The 27,399-nt window shown below is 49.1% G+C and overlaps 1 protein-coding gene across 2 annotated transcripts in view; it reads right to left on the bottom strand.

Annotated features, from left to right (window-relative positions):
- LOC137437245 (uncharacterized) overlaps nucleotides 1–25,750 on the bottom strand; it is a 121,478-nt gene extending 95,728 nt beyond the window's left edge. For both annotated transcript variants that reach the window (XM_078766295.1, XM_078766296.1), the window contains exons 1-2: nucleotides 25,441–25,750; nucleotides 24,260–24,545 (exon numbers count right to left, since the gene is read on the bottom strand). In XM_078766295.1, the coding sequence (XP_078622421.1) occupies nucleotides 24,260–24,541 (282 nt within the window). In that variant the 5' untranslated portion in view covers nucleotides 24,542–24,545; nucleotides 25,441–25,750. The remainder of the gene's footprint in view (nucleotides 1–24,259; nucleotides 24,546–25,440) is intronic.
- Nucleotides 25,751–27,399: the final 1,649 nt, after the last annotated feature.

Here is a 27,399-nt window from a genome sequence, read left to right as displayed (position 1 = left end):
ACCGATTCAAACGTTTACCGGATTCGAATCATTAACCGATTCAAACGTTTACCGGATTCGAATCATTAACCGATTCAAACGTTTACCGGATTCGAACCATTAACCGATTCAAACGTTTACCGGATTCGAACCATTAACTGGCTCAAACGTTTACCGGATTCGAACCATTAACCGATTCAAACGTTTACCAGATTCGAACCATTAACCGATTCAAACGTTTACCGGATTCGAACCATTAACCGATTCAAACGTTCACCGGATTCGAACCATTAACCGATTCAAACGTTTACCAGATTCGAACCATTAACCGATTCAAACGTTCACCGGATTCGAACCATTAACCGATTCAAACGTTTCCCGGATTCGAACCATTAACCGATTCAAACGTTTACTGGATTCGAACCATTAACCGATTCAAACGTTTACCGGATTCGAACCATTAACCGATTCAAACGTTTACTGGATTCGAACCATTAACCGATTCAAACGTTTACCGGATTCGAACCATTAACCGATTCAAACGTTTACTGGATTCGAACCATTAACCGATTCAAACGTTTACCAGATTCGAAAAAATTTACCGATTCAAACGTTTACCGGATTCGAACCATTAACCGATTCAAACGTTTACCGGATTCGAACCATTAACCGATTCAAACGTTTACCGGATTCGAACCATTAACCGATTCAAACGTTTACCGGATTCGAACCATTAACCGGTTCAAACGTTTACCGGATTCGAACCATTAACCGGTTCAAACGTTTACCGGATTCGAACCATTAACCGATTCAAACGTTTACCGGATTCGAACCATTAACCGATTCAAACGTTTACCGGATTCGAACCATTAACCGATTCAAACGTTTACCGGATTCGAACCATTAACCGGTTCAAACGTTTACCGGATTCGAACCATTAACCGGTTCAAACGTTTACCGGATTCGAACCATTAACCGATTCAAACGTTTACCGGATTCGAACCATTAACTGATTCAAACGTTTACCGGATTCGAACCATTAACCGATTCAAACGTTTACCGGATTCGAACCATTAACCGATTCAAACGTTTACTGGATTCGAACCATTAACCGATTCAAACGTTTTCCGGATTCGAACCATTAACCGATTCAAACGTTTTCCGGATTCGAACCATTAACCGATTCAAACGTTTTCCGGATTCGAACCATTAACCGATTCAAACGTTTACCGGATTCGAACCATTAACCGATTCAAACGTTTACCGGATTCGAACCATTAACCGATTCAAACGTTTACCGGATTCGAACCATTAACCGATTCAAACGTTTACCGGATTCGAACCATTAACCGATTCAAACGTTTACCGGATTCGAACCATTAACCGATTCAAACGTTTACCGGATTCGAACCATTAACCGATTCAAACGTTTACCGGATTCGAACCATTAACCGATTCAAACGTTTACCGGATTCGAACCATTAACCGATTCAAACGTTTACCGGATTCGAACCATTAACCGATTCAAACGTTTACCGGATTCGAACCATTAACCGATTCAAACGTTTACCGGATTCGAACCATTAACCGATTCAAACGTTTACCGGATTCGAACAATTAACCGATTCAAACGTTTACCGGATTCGAACCATTAACCGATTCAAACGTTTACCGGATTCGAACAATTAACCGATTCAAACGTTTACCGGATTCGAACAATTAACCGATTCAAACGTTTACCGGATTCGAACCATTAACCGATTCAAACGTTTTCCGGATTCGAACCATTCAACGGATTCGAACCATTAACCGATTCAAACGTTTACCGGATTCGAACCATTAACCGATTCAAACGTTTACCGGATTCGAACCATTAACCGATTCAAACGTTTACCGGATTCGAACCATTAACCGATTCAAACGTTTACCGGATTCGAACCATTAACCGATTCAAACGTTTACCGGATTCGAACCATTAACCGATTCAAACGTTTACCGGATTCGAACCATTAACCGATTCAAACGTTCACCGGATTCGAACCATTAACCAATTCAAACGTTCACCGGATTCAAACGTTCACCGATTCGAACCATTAACCAATTCAAACGTTCACCGGATTCGAACCATTAACCGATTCAAACGTTTACCGGATTCGAACCATTAACCGATTCAAACGTTTACCGGATTCGAACAATTAACCGATTCAAACATTTACCGGATTCGAACCATGAACCGATTCAAACGTTTTCCGGATTTGAACCATTAACCGATTCAAACGTTTACCGGATTCGAACCATTAACCGATTCGAACAATTAACCGATTCAAACATTTACCGGATTCGAACCATGAACCGATTCAAACGTTTTCCGGATTTGAACCATTAACCGATTCAAACGTTTACCGGATTCGAACCATTAACCTATTCAAACGTTTACCGGATTCGAACCATTAACCGGTTCAAACGTTTACCAGATTCGAACCATTAACCGATTCAAACGTTCACCGGATTCGAACCATTAACCGATTCAAACGTTTACCGGATTCGAACCATTAACCGATTTAAACGTTTCCCGGATTCGAACCATTAACCGATTTAAACGTTTACCGGATTCGAACCATTAACCGATTCAAACGTTTACCGGATTCGAACCATTAACCGATTCAAACGTTTACCGGATTCAATTTTAATTTACCCGATTCAGTCCATTACTGGATTCGAACCATTATCGGATTACCATCGTCCATAATTTATCCTATTTACGCATTCGCATTCGCCTTTTGCACAAAGAAACGCACAACACCCCCTATTTTTGTAATGGTACAAACCTAATTTTGAATTGGGTAAAGGGTAAAGGGTAAAGGGTAAGGGGTAAAGGGTAAAGGGTAAAGTGTAAAGGGTAAAGTGTAAAGGGTGCTAACTTCACGGACATCTGTGCAGAGATGATAGAAATAGGAATTAGGAAAAAAGTGAATCCGGATATAAAGGAGTTTGTAAACATCAACCTGGCACATTGACACGTAGCACGGAGTTTAAACTGTAAAATGTGGTTCTGAAAGTTGCTTCTCGTGATCTCACGAGTTCGTTGCACTATAATTTATATACAATTAGCAGAAGTACCCGGCATCGCCGGGCGGGGGAGGGGAGGAGAGGGGAACGGGGGGGGAGGGGAGGAGAGGGGAACGGGAGGGGAGGAGAGGAGAACGGGGGGGGGGGGAGAGGAGAACGGGGGGGGGGGGGGAGGGGAGGGGAGGGGAACGGGGGGGGGGAGGGGAGGGGAACGGGGGGGGGGAGGGGAGAAGAGTGGGAGGGGGAGGGGGAGAGGGGAGAAGAGGGGGGGATGGGGAGGGTGAGGGATGTGAGAGGGTGGGAGGGGGGAGGAGAGGAGGGGAGGGGGGAGGGGGGGAGGGGAGGAGGGGAGGGGAGGAGGGGAGGGGGGAGGGGAGGAGGGGAGGGGGGAGGGGAGGAGGGGAGGGGAGGAGGGGAGGGGGGAGGGGAGGAGGGGAGGGGGGAGGGGAGGGGGAGGGGAGGAGGGGAGGAGGGGAGGGGGAGGGGAGGAGGGGAGGAGGGGAGGGGGAGGGGAGGAGGGGAGGGGGGAGGGGAGGAGGGGAGGGGAGGAGGGGAGGGGGGGAGGGGAGGAGGGGAGGGGGGGAGGGGAGGAGGGGAGGGGGGGAGGGGAGGAGGGGAGGGGAGGGGGAGGGGAGGAGGGGAGGAGGGGAGGAGGGGAGGGGGGGAGGGGAGGAGGGGAGGAGGGGAGGGGGGGAGGGGAGGAGGGGAGGGGGGGAGGGGAGGAGGGGAGGAGGGGAGGGGGGGAGGGGAGGAGGGGAGGAGGGGAGGGGGGGGAGGGGAGGGGGGGAGGGGGGAGGGGGGAGGGGAGGAGGGGAGGGGGGAGGGGGGAGGGGAGGAGGGGGGAAGGGGGAGGGGAGGAGGGGGGAGGGGGAGGGAGGGGAGGGGGGAGGGGGGGAGGGGAGGGGGGATGGGGGGAGGGGAGGAGGGGAGGGGGGAGGGGAGGAGGGGAGGAGGGGAGGGGGGAGGGGAGGAGGGGAGGGGGGAGGGGAGGGGGGAGGGGAGGAGGGGAGGAGGGGAGGGGGGAGGGGAGGGGGGAGGGGAGGAGGGGAGGAGGGGAGGGGGGAGGGGAGGAGAGGAGGGGAGGGGAGGAGGGGAGGGGGGGGGAGGGGAGGAGGGGAGGGGGGGGGGAGGGGAGGAGGGGAGGGGGGAGGAGGGGAGGGGAGGAGGGGGGGGGAGGGGAGGAGGGGAGGGGGGAGGAGGGGAGGGGAGGAGGGGAGGGGGGTAGGGGAGGGGGGGAGGGGGGAGGGGAGGAGGGGAGGGGAGGGGAGGGGAGGGGAGGAGGGGAGGGGAGGGGAGGGGAGGGGAGGAGGGGAGGGGTAGGGGAGGAGGGGAGGGGGGAGGGGGGAGGGGAGGAGGGGAGGGGAGGGGGGCGGAGGGGGGAGGGGGGGGAGGGGAGGGGGGAGGGGGGGAGGGGGGGAGGGGTGAGGAGGGGAGGGGGGAGGGGGGAGGGGAGGGGGGGGAGGGGGAGGGGAGGGGGGGAGGGGGGGAGGAGGGGAGGGGGGAGGGGGGAGGGGAGGGGAGGGTGGGGAGGGGAGGGGAGGGGGGAGGGGAGGGGAGGGGGGAGGGGAGGAGGGGAGGATGAGGGATGGGAGGAGGAAGGGGGAGGGGGAGGGGGGAGGGGAAGGGGGGATGGGAGGAGGGAGGGGGAGGGGGAGGGTTGGGAGGGGAAGGGGGAGGGGGAGGGGAAGGGAGGAGGGGGGAGGGGGAAGGGAGGAGGGGGGAGGGGGGAGGGGGGAAGGGAGGAGGGGGGAGGGGGGAGGGGGGAGGGGAGAAGAGGGGGGGGAGGGGAGAAGGGTGGGGGAGGGGAGGGGGAAAAGGGAGGGGGAGGGGAGGGGGAAAAGGGAGGGGGAGGGGAGGGGGAAAAGGGAGGGGGAGGGGAGGGGAAAATGGAGGGGGAGGGGAGAAGGGGAGGGGGTGGGGAGGGGAGAAGGGGAGGGGGTAGGGTGGAGGGGGAAGGGAGGGGGGAAGGGGGAGGGGGGAGGGGGAATAGGGAGGGGGAAAGGGGAGAGGGAAAAGGGTGGGGGAGGGGGAGGGGGGAAAGGGAGGGGGAGTGGGAGGGGGAAAGGGAGGGGGAGGGGGGAAAGGGAGGGGGAGGGGGGAGGGGGAAAGGGAGGGGAGGGGGGAGGGGGAAAAGGGAGGGGGAGGGGGAGGGAGGGGGAAAAGGGAGGGGGAGGGGGAGGGAGGGGGAAAAGGGAGGGGGAGGGGGAGGGAGGAGGGGGAGGGGGAGGGGTAGGGGGGAGGGAGGATGGGGAGGGGGAAGGGGAAAAGGGAGAGGGAGGGGGAAAATGGAGGGGGAGGGGAGGGGAGAAGGGGAGGGGGTAGGGTGGAGGGGGTAGGGGGAAAATGGAGGGGGAGGGGGGAGGGGAGAAGGGGAGGGGGTAGGGTGGAGGGGGTAGGGTGGAGGGGGAAGGGAAGGGGTGACGGAGGGGGGAGGGGGAATGGGGAGGGAAGGGGATGGCCAGTCAACAATGACGTTGCAGTTCTCATGGTCGGAGAGCAGCACAACAATCGGACATAGTCCAACATATTCGCAACAGCACGAAGCGGCTTTTGGAGACTCACCGATCCTGCGACGTCCTCCAGTACCGGCGTTGCCGGGCGGGGGAAGGGAGACCCGTACATTCCCAACCCGTACATTCCCAACCCGTACATTCGCCCTCTCGACTCAAGCTCACTCGGACAAAAGCCTCGCACAAATTACACCGTGAAGGCCCAATGGTCATGTCTATGCCACAAATCACGGGCGCACTGAATTGAAAATATATAGAACACTCATACTCCGTGAAAAGTGAAGCCGCCGTGTCACCATCTTGGTCAGCACGACTCGACCAACTCGCTTCGCGGATCTCGTTTTGTGCGGCAATAAACTGCTCCAATCGGTTACGGAAGGGTTGTGGAAAGACGTTTCACAGCTGTTTCAAAGACATTTAATTCATATCGCACAAAATCGATACAAAACACGATCGCATAAAACGTGAAAAAACGTGTGACGTGTGACGGGATGGAACATCACGTGATCGCTCTGAGCGAAACGGCTCGACCAACTCGCTTTGCGGATCTCGTTTTGTGCGGCAATAAACTGCTCCAATCGGTTACGGAGGGGTTGTGGAAAGACGTTTCACAGCTGTTTCAAAGACATTTAATTCATATCGCACAAAATCGATACAAAACACGATCGCATAAAAGGTGAAAAAACGTGTGACGTGTGACGGGATGGAACATCACGTGATCGCTCTGAGCGAATCAGTCTGGCAGCGGTAATGGAACATCACGTGATTGCTCTGAGCGAATCAGCGAGCTGCTCTGGAACCGGCTGAGATTAGCGGGTACTTCACTGAAATGCGCTGAGGTAAATATGAATAAAAAATATGGATCGTCAAATATTTTGAGTTCGGCCATGTTCGTCCCAGGCTCAATGGCCATGTCTATGTCAAATATCAAGCACGTAAGCCTCTCCGTTTAGGAGTCTATCGGTAACATTACACACACACACACACACACACACACACACACACACACACACACACACACACACACACACAAACTGTGTTATATATATATAGATACAATCAAATGGAGAATGAAAACGGTTTTTTGAGGGTGTAATTTGGCGCACCATCCACACATCCGAAAAAAAATCGGATGAAAATTGATGGTTTTTCAGATGAAAAGTGATGATTTTGGAAGTTTGACCTTGAGTTGACCTTTGACCTTTTGACCTCAAAAATAGTTAGTTTTCCTATTTAGTGACACAATGTACAAATGCTGTTCAATTTTCAGGCCAATCGGATGAAAATTGATGGTTTTTCAGATGAAAAGTGATGATTTTGGAAGTTTGACCTTGAGTTGACCTTTGACCTTTTGACCTCAAAAATAGTATGTTTCCCAATTTAGTGACTCGATATGCAAATGCTGTTCAATTTTCAAGTCAACCGGTTGAGAATTGACGGCTTTTTAGATGAAAATGGATGATTTTTAAAAATTTGACCTTGCGTGGACCTTTGACCTCAAAAATAGTATGTTTCCCAATTTAGTGACTCAATATACAAATGCTATTCAATTTTCAAGTCAATCGGATTTAAAATGGCGATTTTAGAAATTTGACCTCCAGATGACCTTTGACCTTCAACCTCAAAATCAATAGGCTTCTCAATTGGGACGACCTATACAACTTGGTGAAGTTTCGTGACGATCAGTTTAGAATTGTGACCGGTGACCTTTTTTAGGCCGGTGACAGACAAATGAAAAATCACTCATGGAGTGACACTTGGCAAAACAGAACAAAGTAGCATGGCACTCAGTGGAGCATCCTTTTGACCTCAAAAATAATTAGTGGTTGAATTCAGTGACCTGATATGCAAACCGTCTTCAAAGTTTAAGTTAATCGGATGAAAATTGACAATTTTAGAAATTCGGCCTATGTTGACCTTTTGGCTTATGTTGGCCTCAAAAATTGTTGGTGGTTGCCTCCAGTAAGGCGATATGAAAATCCTTTTCAAATTTCACGCCAATCGGATGAAAATTGAGGATTTTAGGAATTTGAAAAAAGTGGTTGACCTTTGGCCATGGTTGACCTTATGACCGATGTTGATCTTAAAAATAGTTAGTGGTTGAATTCAGTTTGCTGACATGTATATCCCATTCAAATTTCAAGTCAATCGGATGAAAATTGAGGATTTTAGTAATTTGAAAAAAGTGGTTGACCTTTGGCCTATGTTGACCTTTTGGCCTATGTTGATCTCAAAACTAGTTGGTGGTTGAATTCAGTTCGCCGATATGTAAATCCTATTCAAATTTCAAGTCAACCTGATGAAAATTGAGGATTTTAGAAATTTTAAATGGTTGTTGACCTTTGGCCTATGTTGACCTTTTGGCCTATGGTGATCTCAAAAATAGTTGGTGGTTGAATTCAGTTTGCCGATATATATAGCCTATTCAAATTTCAAGTGAATCGGATGAAAATTGAGGATTTTAGAAATTTGAAAAAAGTGGTTGACCTTTGGCCTTGTTGACCGTTTGACCTTTTGACCCCAAAAATATATAGGACTTTGTCGGACCACGAACTCTACCATTTGGGAAAGTTTCGTGAAGATCGGTTTAAAATTGTGACCTGTAGGCAAGTATAAGTGAGCGGACAGACAAACAAACACACAAACCGGAGTGATCAACATACTTGCAAATTTTTTTTTTTTTTTGCCAAGTTACAAACAAACAGACAGACAGACAGAACCACAAACGCAATCGACCAATATCCTTGAAAAATCTTCGATTTTGCACATAATAAATGATCCACGTGAGATTGACGCAGGCCTGAGATGAACATACTGCGATGAATGCTGCTACAAAACCCACAAGTGTGGGGAAGGGAGGAGGGAAATCCATCTGCGCCGCAATCCTTCAAGGCCTCCTAAGTAAAAGCGTTTGATAGGAAACAAACACCAGAACAAATTCACAAATTGCGGGCGAACCGCCTTGGCCTCGATCCACAGACCCCGTTGAACTCTGTAAGTGGCGTCTTCATCAGACCAGTCTGTTCCAGACTTCTTGGTGAAAATCCAGGATATGATTACTGGGCCGAACGTTCTGGGCCAAAGCCAACGGGGAATGAGCTCGCTCCAACTCGGTGGGTTCTGGGAGTCTGTTCCGAGAGGGGGCTTCCTGCGCTAGTTCTCCCTAATCTTCGTTCACCTGTGAACCTTTTAGAAGACAGACATGGAAAAATTAAGAAAGAATCATACACGAGTTCATCATTGGGTCTACACCTCCTCAGTTGTGCTTATCTGCTCCAACTGCCTGTCCAATCAGATCCATTGGAAGTATTATTACCTTCGCAAAAGCGGAAGGTTATGTTTTGATCGCTGTGTATTTATTTGTATGTCTGTGTGTGTGTGTATGTTATTCGCATAACTCAAAAAGTATTCAACCGAATTGCATGAAATTTGGTGGGATGATTGGTTATTATACGGGACACATTTGATTAGATTTTGGGAGCAATCGGGTCAAAGGTCAAGGTCAAGGTCACGAAAAGGTCAAAATCGTATTTTTGTTGTTCTGTTCCCTACACTCCCATGCCAAGTACAGAACAGTAGCTGCGGCGAAGGTATGCGCTCTACCGAGTGCCCGTTCTAGTTTGGAGTTGCTTAGTCGGGAAATGCAGGCCACCGGTTTGTGCCGGAGAAGTCTGATCATGAGTTATCCCCCGAAAGCCTGAAAAGAGGCGTTGAAAATGAATGACACGATTTAACATTGGCAAGACAAGTGTAGGGTGAAGAGGTGAAGAGGAACCTAAAGAGAACAAGAGGAAGAATTGCTTTGCAATACATGTCCCCTACCGATGGGATACCTTCAAAGTCCAAAAAGGGCATAACTCTGTGAAAAATTGATGAAACGCACTGAAACTCAAACTTGTTCTGTAACTTATCATAATGAAGCCTTGTACCAAGTTTCAGTTGAATATGTTGAAGGGTACAGGAAAAAAGTCTGAAAAACCAAAAGGTGGGACGGACGGACAGACAGACTGAGAGCAAACCATAGTCCCCTCTGGTGAAATCAGTAGGATACTAATTTTAAAAACGCATTAAAGAAATCCAGAAAAGTTCACAAGAAGTGGTGGAGCAAAAGGATAATGGATACCAAGAATGGATAAACTGCTTTATTCAAAAGAGAAATCAAGATGTGCCTATGAATCTACGGCACTATTGGCATGAGGGATGAAAATCCTGCAGGAATAACTCATTGTATGGCTTTTGTAGAAGCAGGAGTGATCACTTCTGCTTCTGCTTCTTTCTTTAACGGGGCCACAATTATTCCCACGTTCTTGGGGGTTGGCCGGGTGAAGTTTTTGGCACGAGTCTTTCACGAACCGGCTGGCCAGGCCTGACGTTCGACACGTAATTTGGGCAGGAATTTTGAATTTGTTCAGGGTGCCGGCGATAGCTGGCCTACTCTTTGCCAAAGGCACCGTGGGATCTTCAACGTCCACCGAGTAATAATGGCAGACGGAACGCCAAGTTTAATATCCATCCGAGGGACGGCGCACCCATCGATGAATCACATTACCAGTGAAACACCAGGATGAACCCACGTTAGACCGCTTCAGAGGTGATAATCACTGCTTATTGAAATTTTAATTTTGAGATTTCAATTTCTGTTTCTTAAAAAAAACAACTGTGCAATGTCCAATTCACTATTCCGTTTTCCATGAATCCCCATGCGCTTCCCACAGCTGTGCATGGTGCATTCCATCTTGCATCCATGCGTGAGCCGAGGCAGCTTCACCTCTCATGAAACCACATGCTGGGAGGGTACACAACACAATTATTACAAACGATACCTGACCAATCTACGTGATCGGGGAAGGATGGAGGGTGGAAGATACCCTGAAGGATGGAGGATGGAGGATACCCTGAATGATGGAGGATGGAGGGTGGAGGATACCCTGAATGATGGAGGGTGGAGGATACCCTGGAGGGTAGCGGATACCCTGAATGATGGAGGATGGAGGATACCCTGAATGATGGAGGGTGGAGGATACCCTGGAGGGTAGCGGATACCCTGAATGATGGAGGATGGAGGATACCCTGAATGATGGAGGATGGAGGATACCCTGAATGAGGGAGGGTGGAGGATACCCTGAATGATGGAGGGTGGAGGACACCCTGAATGATGGAGGGTGGAGGATACCCTGGAGGGTGGCGGATACCCTGAATGATGGAGGATGGAGGATACCCTGAATGATGGAGGGTGGAGGATACCCTGAATGATGGAGGGTGGAGGATACCCTGAATGATGGAGGGTGGAGGATACCCTGAATGATGGAGGGTGGAGGATATCCTGAATGATGGAGGGTGGAGGATACCCTGAATGATGGAGGGTGGAGGATACCCTGAAGGATGGAGGGTGGAGGATACCCTGAATGATGGAGGGTGGAGGATACCCTGAAGGATGGAGGGTGGAGGATACCCTGAAGGATGGAGGGTGGAGGATACCCTGAATGATGGAGGGTGGAGGATACCCCGAATGATGGAGGGTGGAGGATACCCTGAATGATGGAGGATAGAGGATACCCTGAATGATGGAGGATGGAGCATACCCTGAATGATGGAGGATGGAGGATACCCTGAATGATGGAGGGTGGAGGATACCCTGAATGATGGAGGGTGGAGGATACCCTGAATGATGGAGGTTGGAGGATATCCTGAATGATGGAGGGTGGAGGATATCCTGAATGATGGAGGGTGGAGGACACCCTGAATGATGGAGGGTGGAGGATACCCTGAATGATGGAGGGTGGAGGATACCCTGAACGATGGAGGGTGGAGGATACCCTGAATGATGGAGGGTGGAGGATACCCTGGAGGGTGGAGGATACCCTGGAGGGTGGAGGATACCCTGAATGATGGAGGGTGGAGGATACCCTGAATGATGGAGGGTGGAGGATACCCTGAATGATGGAGGGTGGAGGATACCCTGAATGGTGGAGGATGGAGGATACCCTGAATGATGGATGGTGGAGGATACCCTGAATGATGGACGGTGGAGGATACCCTGAATGATGGAGGGTGGAGGATACCCTGAATGATGGAGGGTGGAGGATTCCCTGAATGATGGAGGATAGAGGATACCCTGAATGATGGATGGTAGAGGATACCCTGAATGATGGAGGGTGGAGGATACCCTGAATGATGGAGGATAGAGGATACCCTGAATGATGGAGGGTGGAGGATACCCTGAATGATGGAGGGTGGATGATACCCTGAATTATGGAGGGTGGAGGATACCCTGAATGATGGAGGGTGGAGGATACCCTGAATGATGGAGGATGGAGGATACCCTGAATGATGGAGGATAGAGGATACCCTGAATGATGGAGGATGGAGGATGGAGGATACCATGAATGATGGAGGGTGGAGGATACCCTGAATGATGGAGGATGGAGGATACCCTGAATGATAGATGGTGGAGGATACCCTGAATGATGGAGGGTGGAGGATTCCCTGAATGATGGAGGATAGAGGATACCCTGAATGATGGAGGGTTGAGGTTACCCTGAAGGATGGAGGGTGGAGGATACCCTGAATCATGGAGGGTGGAGGATACCCTGAAGGATGGAGGGTGGAGGATACCCTGAATTATGGAGGGTGGAGGATACCCTGAATCATGGAGGGTGGAGGATACCCTGAAGGATGGAGGGTGGAGGATACCCTGAATGATGGAGGGTGGAGGATACCCTGAATGATGGAGGGTGGAGGATACCCTGAATGATGGAGGGTGGAGGGTACCCTGAATGATGGAGAGTGGAGGGTACCCTGAAGGATGGAGAATGGAGGATACCCTGAAGGATGGAGGGTGTAGGATATGCTGGATGATGGAGGGTGGAGGATACCCTGAATGATGGAGGGTGGAGGATACCCTGAATGATGGAGGGTGGAGGCTACCCTGAATGATGGAGAGTGGAGGATACCCTGAAGGATGGAGAATGGAGGATACCCTGAATGAGGGAGGGTGGAGTATACCCTAAATGGGGGAGGGTGGAGGATACCCTGAATGAGGGAGGGTGGAGGATACCCTGAATGGTGGAGGGTGGAGGATACCCTGAATGATGGACGGTGGAGGATACCCTGAAGGATGGAGGGTGGAGGATACTCTGAAGGATGGAGAATGGAGGATACCCTGAATGATGGAGGGTGGAGGATACCCTGAATGATGGAGGGTGGAGGATACCCTGAATGATGGAGGGTGGAGGATACCCTGAAGGATGGAGGGTGGAGGATACTCTGAAGGATGGAGAATGGAGGATACCCTGAATGATGGAGGGTGGAGGATACCCTGAATGATGGAGGGTGGAGGATACCCTGAATGATGGAGGGTGGAGGATACCCTGAAGGATGGAGGCAAGGTGTGGTTTTCCTTGTCCAAGTTCTGAAGTACCTACACCCAAAATTTGGGGCCTCTGAGTTCTACACTCGGCCATGAAAGAATAATGCACAAACAAATAAACAACCAAACATTTAAAATATGTATATCGAAAGAATAATGCACAAACAAATAAACAACCAAACATTTAAAATATGTATATCGATTGGAAGCAAACTTCTTTTTCGCAAAAAATTGCTCATAGTCATTTGAAAAGTTAAAACTGTACCGACACCATCCTTTATTGGAGAATCTATATGATTGCTCCATATAATGTTGTAAGTTGTATGTGTATTTATTGCAGAAGCAATGATGAAAGAATTTTTGATCTTCCTTACCACAACCCACCACTCACCTGCTTCCCATCCCCACCTGAGTATGCTCCTTTTTTACTTTTTCCAAACCACTCCCACACACACTCCTCAGCGACACATATACAGAGGAAGTTCCTCCTCTTCTCCAAATACTGATGTCTTGAGGATCTGACGCGATTACTCAAGTTACTTGTTTTGGTACTTTAATTAATATTAATTTCATGAACCATACAAAGGTTTTCGGACAATCCCAACTACACCAGGTGCCATTATTTGAAGTGTGCTTTTTCAAATTTGTTGAGTGCTGAGGGGAGGGAAATCAAACCCAAGGAACATTCCTATATTATTTGTATATTTGTACTCTCCACCCTTACTTATACCTGTTTACCTGACTGAAACTGAACACTCACATCCATTGCCTAACCGCTCTATTATCTTGTCTGTGGAACAGAATCCATGTCTCGTGCATCCACCTCCAGTATTTCAAGAGGCTGATTCCCAAGGACGGTTACGCTCCCACCTGTGGTAAGGTAGTGACCGCTCTCTTTTATGTAAGCTTACCTCCAACCTTGCTCCTCCTGCCCTCTCGTACATCTGCCTCTCCCAAGCCACCCCATATTGCCCATGTTCCTCAAGACACCCGTACCTCCTCATCCTCGCAAAGGTCCAAATTGGGTGCCCACTTGTATTCATTGTTTCCATTATTCTCCAGATTGTGGAATCTTTTTCCTTTGACCGTTGTCTCATCCTGCTTTCTTCAGTCTGGCTGCTGCCCACCACTACCTCATGTGCTCACACATGCACATCCTCGCTCTCTGGGTCAATATTACTTGTTTTGTGTTATTCCTGCTTTAATCCTTGTCTATGTTGACTCCCTCCCTCCCCACACCTTTTGGCACCCAGTAAACCTGCTGCCTTTTATTGTTTCGTTCCTCCATGAGCCTAGACCCTTTCGTGTGTGTGTGTGTGTGTGTGTGTGTGTGTGTGTGTGTGTGTGTGTGTATGTGTATAATTATACATGTATATATATATATATATATCCGGAAGAAATTAAAGGAGTGACAGACTTATTCGTGATGAGCTTTTGGCCAAATAGGCCTTTTTCTTGGTCTTCCTCAACGAGGGTGAGTGTACCTCTTTTGGGGTCTTGGTGGTCTTAAGGGTCTTGGGGGACTTAAAGGGTCTTTAAAGTTCTAAGGGATCTCAGCAGTCTCAAGGGTCGAAAGGTATATCTATCTATAATTCCAGTAATCTCTGTACGTTTGTACGTTTGTACGTCTGTACGTCTGTACGTTTGTCTGTGACCGCTGTTTCTCGACAACTACCGGTCCGATATACTTGAAACTTGCCAGGTATATTGCTGGGGACCCGAGGATGTGCCTTTTCAAGGTTTGAAATTAATCGGACAAGTACTTACCGAGCTATGGCGATTTAGCCGTTCGCCGTTCGCTTTGCCGTTGCGAATGGACCAAACCATTCATGTAAATAGAGGGGGGGGGGGGGGGGGGGTTCTGTGGTCGTTCGCTTTGGCTTTGCGAATGGACCAAACCATTCATGTAAATAGAGGGGGGGGTTCTGTGGTCGTTCGCTTTGGCTTTGCGAATGGACCAAACCATTCATGTAAATAGAGGGGGGGGGGGGGGGTTCTGTGGTCGTTGCGAATGGACCAAACCATTGTTTTTTTTTTGCAGTTTTTTTTTTTTTTGCAGTTTTTTTTTTTTTTGCAGTTTTTTTTTTTTTGCAAGGAACGGGCACCCACGTACGGGCACGTCCTAGCTTATATATAGTACGGGCATGCCCTAGTTCAAACAATACGTAATGAATAGACGTACAGAATTAATAGACAGGATGCATCCGGCGTTCAAACAGTACATAATTAATAGACACATAATCACAGCTTCACGGCTTTACTGGGGTCTTCGGAGTATTTGTGTCTTTGGGGTCTTCCAGTTATTTTGCATCCTTTGGGTCATTTGAGTTTTAAAGGGTCTTTTGGGTTTTCAGGGTCTTTTGGGTCTTCTCGGTCTTTCAGGGTCTTGGTGGTCTAAGGGATCTCAGTAGTCGAAAGGGTCGAAAGATGTATTCCAACAATCCGTAATTAATAGACGTACATAATTAATAGACACGAAGCAACCTGCGTCAAATAAACAGTGCGATATTAACAGACACATAATCACAGCTTGACGACTTCCTGAACCGACGGACGGACGGACGGATGGATGGACGGACGGATGGATGGACGGACGGATGGATGGACGGACGGATGGATGGACGGACGGATGGATGGATGGATGGACGGACGGATGGATGGATGGACGGACGGACGGATGGACGGACGGACGGACGGATGGATGGACGGACGGATGGATGGACGGACGGATGGATGGACGGACGGCTTCCCGGACCGTGTTTTTCGATTTTATATGCGTATATAGATTTGTGGTTATATGTTATTTGTTGGTTATATATGTTGACGGTTCTAAACATTATTAACACCCAAATTTGTTCAGGTCTTTTCTTTTAAGAACACCCTGTATATATAATAAAAGGGTGTGTGTGTGTGTGTGTGTGTGTGTGCGTGTGTGTGTGTGTGTGTGTGTGTGTGTGTGCGTGTGCACCTTCTCCATAACTTCAAAAACATGAAACCTAGCAGCCCAAACTTTGCATCCATACTTATCAAACTCCAAGGGAGTGCAGGGATGAAAACTTGGTGTTTGGGTATGTTTAAACCCCTTCCCCCCCCCCCCCCCCATTTTAAAGATCATTTACGTGAAAATCTATGGTAAACTAGAAACAGGCTTACCTTTGCTCAGGCTGCCTTCACTCACTACTAAGCTCGTTCTGTTAATTCCACCATTTTGACCGCTAAGCTCAAGATTGCCTCGCCTCATAACAGGTCGGTTTCTGTACAATAAAGCTTCATTTCTACGAATCGTATTATCGCTGATCTTCATACCTACAAATCGCTGTATTCCTGTATATGTTGCAATGCTTATAAACGCCAGTGCTGGTGCCTTTATTTAATTTCTGCACACGTTTTACATCTAACATGCGATAAGCTCGAGAATCTCTTCACCTGCACCAAATTTTAAAATTGTAACTTTGGAATTGACCTTAGCAGCAGTTCTGACTCCTAAAAAAGAGTTCATTTGTCCAATTCAGACATTTCTGGACACTCCCGACATCTCAACCATTTCGTTGGAGGTTAGTGCTTAAGCCGCTTGGCGAGCGCTCTATAAGCAGCTTGTTAATGGAACACCCCGCTATTCACCATTCTCTTTCCTTTCATTTGCTTTATGTCTTTTGACTTTGATGATTTATACATGACTTTGGTGTTCAACTTTGAGTGTTCAACTTTGAGTATTAGGGTCCATTTCACTTTACCCGTTTCCCGATCCAAAGTGTGGATTGTGAGTCCAGAGGTCAAAGTGAGTTCAGAGGTCACGCTGGCTTCGCTTCCCCTCTCCTCTCGCATCCTTCGGTTCCCTTCTCCTCACGCTGCTTTCTCTTCTCCTCTACTCACTCTATCATCGCTTCCCCTCTCCTCTCGCTGCCTTCCCCTCTCCTTACTCTGCCTTTGCTTCCTCTCTCCTCACGCTACCTTCCCTTCTCTGCTCACACTGCCTTCCCTTCCCCTTCTCTCATGCTGCCTTCTCTTCTCCTCTACTCACTCTGGCATCGCTTCCCCTCTCCTCTCGCTGCCTTCCCCTCTCCTTACACTCTCCTCACGTAGCCTTCCCTTCTCTGCTCACGCTGCATTCCCCTCTCCTCCCCTCACGCTCTCCTGTCTCTCCAGTTCCCCTCTCTTAATATTGACATCACTATGCGACACTGCGTTGCCCAGCAACGCCAGGTACCTTTGCTAATATATATACATTTATTAGCGTTGCCTTTGCTAATACATATATACATACAGACTTGGCATTTAATATGGAATTTTTTTTTCTTTCTTGACTTGGGTTTACTTTCTGAACTTAGTATATCAATCTGGTAAGTTTATTTTACCCTTCGGTGATGTCTTTGTTGAAAGAACCATGTCACTGATTGTCATTCGCAGCAAGAAGTCAATAACAGGATTATATCACAGGTGGCGTGACAAAATGTAAGGACAGGTACATTTGACGAATGGCTTCACAATCGGGTATACAAGGGTTGTTGCGTTCTGTATTAGTGGAAAACAACTGCTGCACATCTACAAAGTCATTGCCGCTTCCTCTGGAGATGGTCCGTCAACTTGACAATGCTGTTTGTCATGGAGTGGTGGCTTTACGAAATTCTGGCATGAAACAGCGTGCTATTGCTCGGCAGTATGGCATCACTCAAGGTCAGGTGTCAAAGATCCTGAAACAAAATGCTCAGAGGGGTGTCCCTACTCCAATACCGAGGCCAGGACGTCCACGCAGAACCACAAGGAGAGATGATCGCCAGCTGCACTGGTTAGTCCGCAATGGCCGTACCAAGTCAGCTAATCGGCTTAGGGCTGAGTGGCAGCAACTGACAAATGTGCTTGTATCCAGAAGGCGAGTCAACCAACGACTGGTTCAAGCCAGGCTATCGTGCCAGGTGTCCCCTGAGAAAGCCACGCCTGACCAGACAACACCGCCAGCACCGATTGCAGTGGGCCAGAGAGCACCGTCAATGGCAGCCAGGACACTGGAATCACGTGACCTTCAGTGACGAGTCTAGATTTCTAGTCTATCGTCAAGATGGCCGTGTCCGAGAGCGCAGACAAGTGCATGAAGCCCACAACGAAGATTGTATAGTGCCAAGAGTCCAAGCTGGAGGTGGTGGGGTGACCGTTTGGGCTGCTTTTCATGCAGGGGGCAAAACTGACCTGGTTGTTCTGAATGGAAACCTGAACCAGTTCAAGTACAGGGCCATTCTGGAAGAAACATTGCTTCCATTTGCTCGTGCAGCCTTTCGAGGAAACTTTGTCTTCCAAGATGACAATGCACGGCCTCATCGTGCTCGCATGATCCAACACTTTCTTGCTGACCGTGGTGTAGAGCATACGGAGTGGCCTGCCATGTCCCCTGATATGAATCCGATAGAGAACTTGTGGGCAGAATTAACGCGTCAAATCGACAACTTGGACCAGCAGCCTGCCTCTGTGCGTGAATTGCAGCAGGCTATTGTCACTGCATGGCAAGCGATTCCTGTCCAAACCTTGGCAAATCTCGTGAACAGCATGCCTCGACGTGTACGTGCTCTCCTGAATGCTCGTGGGGGTTACACGAAGTACTGAACTGTAATTTTACTGTCCGTAATCCCAGTCATAATTTAGCTTTTGTTTTTGTTGAATTTTTTTTTGGCTAATGTGCAAAATAAAGAGATACTTCTGTAAAACGTACAGAAGTTTAACACAGTACTGTCCGTGAATTGAGTTCAATATCAGTTTACATCACTTTCAAGGATCAATTTATTTGCTTCGAAATGTCAAATGTGGTTTTTGTTTCTTTTAAACGTCACATTAACAAAATCTAGAATAATTTCAACATAATTCCAATGAACTTTTGCTTCTAAGACATCTTGAAAAGTAAGTTCACCCCCACAAAAAAAATTCCATATTAAATGCCAAGTCTGTATATATATATACTAGGGCGTGCCCGCACGTACGTGCTTGCCCGTACGTGCTTGCCCGTACGTGCGTGCAAAAAAACATGCGTGCAAACAACAACAACAAAAAAAAACGTTGAAACCACGTGGCAGTAACGACCACAGAACCCCCCCCTCTATTTACATGAAATGGTTTGGTCCATTCGCAAAGCCAAAGCGAACGGCTTGCGAGTACGGTGACCATACCTTGGGAACCACTTGTCCGATTAATTTCAAACCTTGAAAAGGCACATCCTCGGGTCCCCAGCAATATACCTGGCAAGTTTCAAGTATATCGGACCGGTAGTTGTCGAGAAACAGCGGTCACAGACAAACACACACACACACACACACAGACACACACACATACACACAGAGATTACTGGAATTATAGATAGACTAGGACGTGCCCGTACGTGGGTGCCCGTTCCTTGCCAAAAAAAAAAAAAAAAATGTCTTCACCCGACACCCATGCATGCATGGGCGTGCCCATGGGCCCATGGGCGTGCCCGTAAGTGCGTGATGTGACCGTACAATGAATGTATCGTCCCGACGCCGCAGCTCGGATGGCGCTGCAGTTAATCGGGCCTGTATCGGCAGAGTTATTATAAACGTGTACTACAATCGATCGTACCTTACAGCGTCTGCTCGCCACGTTCAGCATCAGTACGTCGTCACTATGACTATCCGTAAGTCCGGAAGTGACGTCCTCATTTGACTGTCCGGAAGGTCGCATATCGCAGTTACGATGAATCGCAAATTAGTTTTAATTAGTTTTAAAACATAGTTAAACGCCAACATAGCGCCAACATAGTTTGCCAACGTGAAATAAATGAATACGCTCTCAAATGTGCCGTCCGAGGCAGAGTCTGTTCGCCACGTTTGGCACACGTGATAGCGCGCTGCTCTCTGATTGGTTGAATCGTTTTTTGGACATAGCTCGGTAACTACTTCTCCGATTAATATGAAACCTTGAAAAGGCACATCCTCAGGTCCCCAGCAATATACCTGGCAAGTTTCAAGTATATCGGACCCGTGGTTGTCGAGAAACAGCGGTCACAGACACACATACACACACACAGACACACACACAGACACACACACAGAGATTACTGGAATTATAGATAGATAAAAGAAAATTTAAATAATGCCAATTCCCAAATATTAAAAGAGGTTAAAATTGTAACCAATTGTGTTGTTTGCTTTCCAAGTATTTCAATGTCTGATTTATGACGTTTCATGTGCATAAGAACGTGCGTTGACCCGATGAGGGTTTTAAGTGTAAAATGTGGAGCAGATGATTCAGGGCACGCTGGACGCGGTTCGCTGGTATGGAAATACAAGTAATATCAAACGGGAATCATTTTGGCTGCTCCAAGGGGAATTGCAAGTGCTTCCCTAAATTAACAAAATAAATAAATACCCCCCCCCCCCCCATGACATTCGATCAGTGATCATTATTCATTATCACAATCAGTCATTGATCGTTACAGTCGACAGGATGGTGAAGAGGTATTGAAGTTAACTTTGAGCTATCTCGTCTGGGTTTCATTCCCAACCCGACTATGGTCTGTCAGATTGGTGATTCACAGGTATGGCGTTGCATCACAAAGTGCATCCACCTTCGTATGTATGTTAAGGCAATGGCAAACCACCCATTATAACTCTTGCTCAGGAAGCTGCTTCGGCAGCAGAGAAGCTCAGTAACGAGTATGGTTCATCAGATAATCAGATAAAATTAACAACTGAATGGTGAAAACGATAAAAAAAACTGAAAAGGAAATTAAAGCCTTTTAAAAAGGATAGACACGGATATATAGAGAGGGGAGAGGGGAGTATGGGAATGAGGAGGGAGGGAGAGGGAAGTAGGGGAGTGTGTGAGTAGGGGGGAGGGAGAGGGAAGTAGGGGCGTGTGGGAGACAAATCGAGAGAGGGAACTGGGTGAGGGAACGGGGAGTGGTGGGTAGGGACAGGGAAGTATGGGAGTGGGGGAGACAGTGGAGGGAGAGGGAAGTGGGCGAGGGAGAGGGAAGTGGGTGAGGTAACGTGGAGAGGGAATTGGGTGAGGGAGAGGGAAGTGGGCGAGGGAGAGGGGAGTGGGGGGGCAAGGAGAGGGAACTGGGCGAGGGAACGGGGAGTGGTGGGTAGGGATAGGGAAGTATGGGAGTGGGGGAGACAGTGGAGGGAGAGGGAAGTGGGCGAGGGAGAGGGAAGTGGGTGAGGTAACGTGGAGAGGGAATTGGGTGAGGGAGAGGGAAGTGGGTGAGGGACAGGGTAGTGGGGGGCAAGGAGAGGGAAATTTGGGCGAGGAAGAGGGAAGTGTGTGAGGGAGAGGGAAGTGGGTGAGGGAGAGGGAAGTGGGCGAGGGAGAAGGAAGTGGGCGAGGGAGAGGGAAGTGGGCGAGGGAGAGGGAAGTGGGTGAGGGAGGGGGACATAGGTGAGGTGTGGGTGAGGGACAGGGGAGACAGGGGAGGGAGATGGAGGTATGGGAGTGGTGGATACAGGGGAGGGAGAGGGAAGTATGGGAGTGGGGGAGACAGGGGAGGGAGAGGGAGTTGTGGGAGTGGGGGAGATAGGGGAGGGAGAGGGAGGTATGGGAGTGGGAGAGACAGGGGGAGGGAGAGGGAGGTATGGGAGTGGGGGAGACAGGGCAGGGAGAGGGAGGTATTGGGAGTGGGGGAGACAGCACAGGGAGAGGGAGGTATGGGAGTGGGGGAGACAGGGGAGGGAGAGTGAGGTATGGGAGTGGGGGAGATAGGGGATGGAGAGGGAAGCATGGGAGTGGGGGAGACAGGGGACGGAGAGGGAGGTATGGGAGTGGGGGAGATAGGGGATGGAGAGGGAAGCATGGGAGTGGGGGAGACAGGGGAGGGAGAGGGAGGTATGGGAGTGGGGGAGACAGGGGAGGGAGAGGGAAGCATGGGAGTGGGGGAGACAGGGGAGGGAGAGGGAGGTATGGGAGTGGGGGAGATAGGGGATGGAGAGGGAAGCATGGGAGTGGGGGAGACAGGGGAGGGAGAGGGAGGTATGGGAGTGTGGGAGACAGGGGAGGGAGAGGGAAGTATGGGAGTGGGGGAGACAGGGGAGGGAGAGGGAAGTATGGGAGTGGGGAAGACAGGGGAGGGAGAGGGAGGTATGGGAGTGGGGGATACAAGGGAGGGAGAGGGGAGTGGGTGAGGGAGAGAGGGTAGAAGTAGGGGAGTGGGGGAGACAGGGGAGGGAGAGGAGAGTGAGGGAGGTGTTGAGGATGGAGAGAGGGATGGGAGTGAGAGAGATGGATGGGGGTGGAGAGGGGAGTGGGGGAGAGAGAGGAGGGGGATTATTTTGCTATGGAGGAGGCGATACTTTCCTGAAACACTGAGGGCCAAAAACATTCCTCAGTCGACCCCACAATAAAGGTGGGAATATTTGGGCCATTAAAGAGGTAGTTTATGGATAATAATCAGCAACAATCTGCCAGCACATGGAATTTTATTCCATAAACGTTTGTAATTGGTCCTGAGATTTCAAGAAACGAAGTTAATCAGATTTGAATAGCAAACGAGGTGATTTATTTCCTCGTTTTTGCTTTTACTCTTAAACAAGTTTACTTGAAACGTCAGAAGTTTCAAGTGAAAGAGAGCGCCGCACCGGTTTGTACGAATGTGCGGACATTGGACACCTCTTGTTCAGTCTCCGCGGCTGTTCTTTATGGCTTATCTCAGTGAGCTTCACCGCTCGGGTCACGCTCAGGTTATTTGGACAAGAACACAGGGAACCGTGCACTTTATGACCCAGTTTGGGGATATTTAACACAAAAGTAAACTTTCATTCCTTTTGACTTTTTCACGTCTTTAAAATGCGGGTCAGTTGGACGTTTATTATTTGTCTGCGATTACATTGGATTCTCGAACTTGTTTATTTTATATGTAACTAGCAGGAGTACTCGGCATTGTCCGGCACTCGGCACTGTTTAATCTCGTTGGCATTTTGGAAAAATCAATTTATTTTCGTGGGTGCCCAAAACACTTCCCTGCACCTACAAAGGAATGGGTTGGGCATCATTTAGTATTACCTTTCAGGTAGCTACAAAGGTTTACGCACTATACAGAGCGATTTTTGTTTTAATCCCCCAAAAATATATCTAACTTTTTTTTCAAAATATGCATTAAATTTTTTTTCGCTTAAAACACGCCCAGACACTAAATGATGAACCTCTGAAAGTTTGACGAAGAACCGTTCAGCCATATCTGAGAAAAAATGGCGACATGCACACACAGACAGACAGACAGACAGACACACAGACAGACACACACAGAGACACACATAGACACACACAAACATGCACACACAGACAGATACACACACAGACACACACACATACACACAGAGACACACACATACACACAGAGACAGACACACAGACAGACAGACACACGCACACAGACAGACACACAGACAGACACACACACATACACACAGAGACACACACATACACACAGACACAGACACACACACAGACACACACACATACACACAGAGACACACACATACACACAGAGACAGACACACGCAGACACACACATACACACAGAGACAAACACATACACACAGAGACAAACACATACACACAGAGACACACACACACACACAGACAGACACACACACACACACAGACAGACACACACACACACACACACAGACACACACATAGATCCACACAGACATGCACACGCAAACACACACACACACGCAAACACACACACACACACACACACACACACACACACACACACACACACACACACACAGAGACACACAGACAGACAGACACACACACACCGACAGACAGACACACACACACACACACACACACACAGACACACACACACACACAGACACACACATACAGACACACACACACACACACACACACACACACACACACACACACACACACACACACACACAGACAAACAGCTCTGTTATAGTTTAGATTCTAAAAGACGTGCTCCTCAACAGATTCAATGCAATTATGAATTGTGTCTTGTGGTCGCTTTATGTTTTTGTGTGGGGTGGACAATCCGGACATCCGGACTGGTCTGAGATAGACTGTTCACTAAGATGGGAATATTAGACCTATTTCGGCTACGATACCTGGGCCAAATCGCTTACTATTTTTCAAGGATATCATGGGATTTTGAAGGTCCACAAACGAATGCAAACTCTGCGGACAGCCGACTTAACATCCCCTCTGAAGGACAGCCTACTTGTCGACACAAACGTTCCACCTGCGAATCTACGTGGTTACCCTAAACCAGACTAGACAGCTCAAAGGTGAGTACAAGACCTCTGATTCTAAGGTATCTCGTTAGGCCAAAAAGCTGTTCTCCACCACCCACTCCCACCTTTCCATTGAGAAATCCAGCGAGTAGACAGTCATAGTACTGGTAGCCTTGGCAGGTACAGCCCCTCTGCACACAGGTGGGGCAGCACGAGTCCTGCTCGAGGCGCTCCTCCGCACATCCCTGGTCCAGCGGACACGCCACTCCCGTGCAGTCCAAGGGTCTCGCCACAGTTCGCGCCCAGGTGAGCTCGAGTCCGAGCAACAGCGTCAGCAGAAAGAACACCAGAGGGTTCCTCATCCGTCCTCCTGGACACCAAGTCGAACGTCGCCCATATCCATCCATGTCCCTGCAAGGTTCATATACACACCTGCATTGTTGTGATACAATGTACCTGTAAATCCCCAGCCCTACACCTGCATACAGCACCGCATGTAGACTACACATCATCTACCTTTGGGTATGCAACGCTAGTTATCTACTACAATCAACACGGGGGATCCCGACATCCATTGGTCGAGGCGTCTTTGCGTTCGCATCTCACGGGACCCAACCATGTGTGGCTAATGTCGATGGATTCCGTGGATGCTGGGGAGTGCAGCTGCACTCGAAGTGCAGTGCAGGTGTATTCGCCACGTGGGAGGGGGGGGGGGGGGGGGGGAGACTGCTGAGAAAGTCCGCGACTCTGGATTCTCACGTTCACACTGTTTCCTGCCTTGGGAGTAAAATGTGGGGAGTGCAATTCCTTCCATGCGCTCTGGTTCTCCATTTGGTTATCGGTCTACTACATTCATGGGTTACCGAGGTGGTCGTTGTACCCCGAATGTCCTTTAGATAAACCTCGTTTTTTTTACCAAGCACATGTTCTTCGTATGAGGAAGGAGTCACCATCTGGGTCACGTCAAACAAAAAATAAATAAATAATTAATAAATGGGAATAGCTGATCCTCACACATGGGAGATACAATATTGAACATCATGGAGTGGCAGAGGCGGTTATAAACTTTGAGAAATAATCATAATAATAATAACAACCGTTGTTATAACGCATAATATGAAAGAAAATTGCAAAACGTGCTTTTCCGCGACCCGCAAGAATATCTTTCATGCTTCTTGCTGCAAACATCCTTCAAAATGCAGAACTCCCGCCAAGATGCACAACTCGCGCCATAAATTGGCTCGAAGAGGTCAAGAGTATAAACGGTCTTGCATTTCATTGGTATAACGTACCCACGTATACTCACCACGTGACCTTGAGCAGCCGGTCAAATCGTCGTCCGTTGGTCGCGTGCAGCCCGTTCTGGCTTCGATGCTGAGCGACACGACCCGCGAAGGCTCAAGGGACCCGAACCGAGCCGTGACCGGGAACCTCACGCAGCTCGAGCTCCGAGGTCGCGTTCCCCGCTCTCGCGCAGACCATGTGCGTCCGCTCCGCGCTCGGTCCCTGAGACGGGAGAGGGAGGGCGGCGCAGAATGGGAATAAGCCTGGCTTTGCCAAGACCGAAATGCGGGTGGAACTCCGGCGACGGGCTCGGGGAAAGTTGTTCAAGAGCCGGGTTCATTTACACGGCGCAGCGTGCGACCGCGACCAGGAAGACCCACCCACGCGCGACCATTCATTCATTCATTCACCCGGTCGCCGACCTTGCAACCCCCCACGACGGGGTCCACCCTCCCACGCCCAATCGTCTTATAACGACCTCCGCGTCTCACACAGTCGTGCATCTGTTAGCGTTTTACTGCTACGGCCACCATGACATTAAAGGCGCAGTTCATTTCCAAAGTGCGTCCCACCCCGCGGTCTCAAGTCGGGTTTGTTCGTGGGCCTCGCCCTGCCCGTCGCCCTCCGCTGAAGCGCCGATTGAGAGGCATTAGAGCTCCTTTTCAGGGACTCCAAACCTCTCCAGCAGCTCGGTTTCTCAAAGTCGAGGATGTACGAACCCAATGCAACCGCATCTAATTATCCTTATAATAAAGTATATCAGGATGTACGTTACCCATCACATGATCAGTCCATTTTGAACCATCACGCAAAAATCACGTTCAACATATACAGTGTGCATCAAAAAAAAGGTAATCCGAATTCAAGGGGTTAATATGCAAAGGTTATTTAGTTTGACAATTTACATGTGGTTTACCAATTATGAGGAGATCCTCAGCTTTCCATTGATGCCTTTCATGCATCATTGCTGTCACACATGACCGAGTACATGTTCATTGAAAATGACAAGTTCAAATCACATTTTTACAAGTTTGGCTAATCGGTGCAAGACAGTTTTAAATGGACGCATTACTTGTCGACTGCCAAGTTGATTATGTGAAATTGTTAAGCTGGTCTGGTAATCGTCGGTTGCATCATCCTTTGTTTAAGATGGGTATTTAAGATGGGCCTACAGTGTATGGGTTTAGAGACAGTCTGAGTCATTGAAAAGATGGTGCAACTTACGACTGAACAGCGGACCTTCGTGGTTACAACCTTTCACCAAACTGGAAGTTTGCAGCGAACTCGTGATGCGTTCAGGGAACGTTTCCCAGAACGGGAGCCTCCATCAGCCAAAACCATCTGGCCGAATGTTAGAAAATATAAAGAGCATGGCACTAGCCTCAACCGCAACAAGGGGAATTCTGGTAGGAGGCGCACTGGGCGATCGGAAATGAACATTGCAGCAGTAAGGCAGCAGGTTTTGGGGCATCCGAGGGATACCAGCGCAAGACGAAATGGGACGGGATTGCCTTCGGCAACATTCAACCGATTCACAAGACTGGACCTCCACCAACATCCATATCGGATTCACATCCGGCATCAACTTACGCCAGGAGATTTTGCCAGGAGGCTGGTGCTTGCCGGATGGTTGATAGCACGTTGCGAAGCAGACGTCAATTTTCTGCGGTATCTCGTTATGAGCGACGAATCTACTTTCGCCATGGACGCAAGGTCAATACCCATAATGTTCTTGAATATGCACTGACAGGACAACCCCCGGAATTTAATTTTGACACCAACATGAATCGACAAAAGTGGACTGTTTGGTTGGGACTTTGTGGAAGTGGTCAGGTGATCGGACCGTTTTTCATTCAAAGGAATGTCAATAGTAACAGGTATCTGCAGATGATCAATGATGAACTTTTACCGCAGCTGGAGGAGAACTTTGAGCGACAGGTCCGTGGTGTCTTCAGATATATCTGGTGGGCCCAACACGGCG

The sequence above is a fragment of the Myxine glutinosa genome, chromosome 12, assembly GCF_964187855.1.
Source record: "Myxine glutinosa chromosome 12, kmMyxGlut1.1, whole genome shotgun sequence".
Lineage (NCBI taxonomy): Eukaryota > Metazoa > Chordata > Myxini > Myxiniformes > Myxinidae > Myxine > Myxine glutinosa.
This window is presented reverse-complemented; position numbering and strand designations above follow the sequence as displayed.